Source organism: Clupea harengus, chromosome 5, assembly GCF_900700415.2.
Source record: "Clupea harengus chromosome 5, Ch_v2.0.2, whole genome shotgun sequence".
In the NCBI taxonomy this organism is placed as follows: domain Eukaryota; kingdom Metazoa; phylum Chordata; class Actinopteri; order Clupeiformes; family Clupeidae; genus Clupea; species Clupea harengus.
This window is the reverse complement of record NC_045156.1, coordinates 16,137,145-16,139,644: the sequence shown is the minus strand read 5'-3', so window position 1 is coordinate 16,139,644 and position 2,500 is coordinate 16,137,145. Positions and strand designations below refer to the sequence as shown.

The 2,500-nt window shown below is 47.5% G+C and overlaps 1 protein-coding gene across 5 annotated transcripts in view; it reads right to left on the bottom strand.

Moving 5' to 3' along the window:
- Nucleotides 1-2,500, bottom strand: part of ppfia4 (PTPRF interacting protein alpha 4) — a 134,990-nt gene that overhangs the window by 11,785 nt on the left and 120,705 nt on the right. For all 5 annotated transcript variants that reach the window (XM_042707832.1, XM_031567861.2, XM_031567862.2 and 2 more), the window contains 2 exons: nt 1,837-1,899; nt 1,201-1,227 (listed from right to left, as the gene is read on the bottom strand). In XM_042707832.1, the coding sequence (XP_042563766.1) occupies nt 1,201-1,227; nt 1,837-1,899 (90 nt within the window). The remainder of the gene's footprint in view (nt 1-1,200; nt 1,228-1,836; nt 1,900-2,500) is intronic.

Here is a 2,500-nt window from a genome sequence, read left to right as displayed (position 1 = left end):
CTAGCTGTGAGGATAGAGTTGATTTGATTTCTTTACATACATGACTCAATTCTTTATTTATGTGAGGATGCCATGGATTATTTAGGGACAACTTGTTGCATGGTTGGTTATACTTTATTAATAGACTGTAGTTAGGTAGGCAGATGTATGTTTAATGTTCAGGATGGTATCATAGCTGATAATTGCTGTATGTTATAGATTACAGATTTACAGTCTTTCTAACAGATCTCTACATGTTTAAAGATAGCTTTCTAATGGAATAAATGACATACAGATATTAACCTCATGACATGTTAGACAGAGATGCACAGATCAATATTTTTTTCAGTTCAGATCCAGTTCTGATACCTGAATATGGATGTCTGCCGACACCAATACCAATACCAGAGCTCTTTTTTCTTGAATATTATTATTATCAATTTTATCATTGTTGTTGTTGTTGTTGTTGTTGTTGGTATTACGTGTAAGGTTCCATGAGGCAATAGTAAACCACACAGCACTTTAAATATGCAAAAGTGCATTAAAATGCGTTCAATGCAGGTAACCTAAGGGCCTCTGGGAGTGAGGAGGAGGAGGAGGAGGAGGAGGAGGAGGAGGAGGAGGAGGACTTCCACTCTGTCTCTGCTCGTGTCCTTGTTCTGTCGGCATGGTGACGCCCAAATGCTGTCTGGCACCGTTCCTCTGACTGCCAGCTCGAGGGTTTTAAATAGGCTGGCGTGATTTAAACACACTGTTCCCCTGACTTCCAGCTCGAGACTTTTAAATAGGCTGGGGTGATTTAAACACACTGTCGTTATCCTCTGCCTGCCTGGTACTGTAGATTGTCTTAGGGTACAGCATCCTCCAGTGAAGCCGAACAACGTCCTTGTGGTCGTGCACACGGGCAGAACTTTTACTTTTACTCTCTCACTGCAACAGCTTACTGCAGGTCCACTCTGTGTGGTCGTGTCATCAACACGCAACGTGACAACAGCTTACTGCAGGTCCACTCTGTGTGGTTGTGTCATCAACACGCGACGTGACAACAGCTTACTGCAGGTCCACTCTGTGTGGTCGTGTCATCAACACGCGACGTGACATAAACGCCGTTCCCTGTTGCTATGCGCCTACTGCGCCCGCTGCTTCCTGCTTTAAGTCGAGCAATGCTGTGTGTTTCTATGGCAACTGTTGCCGTGCAAAACGATGAAACGCATTTCTCACCTGTGCCCAGCTGCCCTCCTCCTTGTCCTGAAGGCCGTTGCCGCGGCAGCATGTTAGTGCACAGAGTAGGAAGAGTTAACACAACACACTCACACCGCACCGTTAGGGTCACACACACACCATGAACACACACTTTAGTCTTTAACTCGGAGAGAGAGAAACTGAAGCCTTACATGAGCGAAGCAGAATGAGAACATTTGAGATTAATTTGATTACAGATTAAAAATAAATACGATGAGTAAGTAGGCTGGGAGGAGTGTTGAGTGTTAAGTGACAGATCATGCACCAGCGTACACGACACACAAATGTGCAGTTCAAAGGAATCATTTCAAACCATGCTAAAACACAGATGTCAACAACACACACACACAAACTCCAGGCCCATGCAAGGCTAGCCACACACACACACACACACACACACACACACACACACACACACACGTGTGTGCAGCCATACCCTGAGTCGGATGCAGTGGTTGGCATGAAGTTGTAGAGGCAGCATGGCAGTGAGGATGTATGTGTGTGTGTGTGTGTGTGTGTGGTGTGGTGTGGTGTGGGGAGGTGGGGGATGGGGCACGGAAGCATGGCATATGTGTGACACGGCAGGGAAGGGGGGGGGCACCCAGATGGACTAACCGCTTTAGTGGAGGAGGCAATGGTCTCCATCTCCTCGTGAGTCACCCACACATTTCCGGAGGACTGCGCAGAGAGGGAGAGCACACACACACACACACACACACACACACACACACACACACACACACACACACACACACACACACACAAGCAGGTAACCACACAGACATAAACACATACAGACACAAATAGAAGATGGCAGTAGGTACCCACACACGTCCAAACAGACACACACACACACACAAGCATTCAAACAACACGCACACGCGCACACACACACATACGCACACACACACACACAAAAGTGAAGACACACACACACTCATTGTGCAGCAAGAGGGAGTGTGACAGTGTTGTAGGGACCCAGAGAGGGAGGAGTGAGTGCAGCACAGGAGTGTGTGTGTGTGTGTGTGTGTGTGTGTGTGTGTGTGTGTGTGTGTGTGTGCAGCAGAGATCCACCCTCAGGAGGGGCTACATTTAGCATCCAGTCCCTGACTCAACCAAAACAACAAAACACACCCACACACACACACACACACACAGGGGGTCATCCACTACACAACACACACACACACACACACACACACACACACACACACACACGCAGGGGGTCATCCACTACAGACTACACAACACACAAGCACACACATAGGGTGTCATCCAC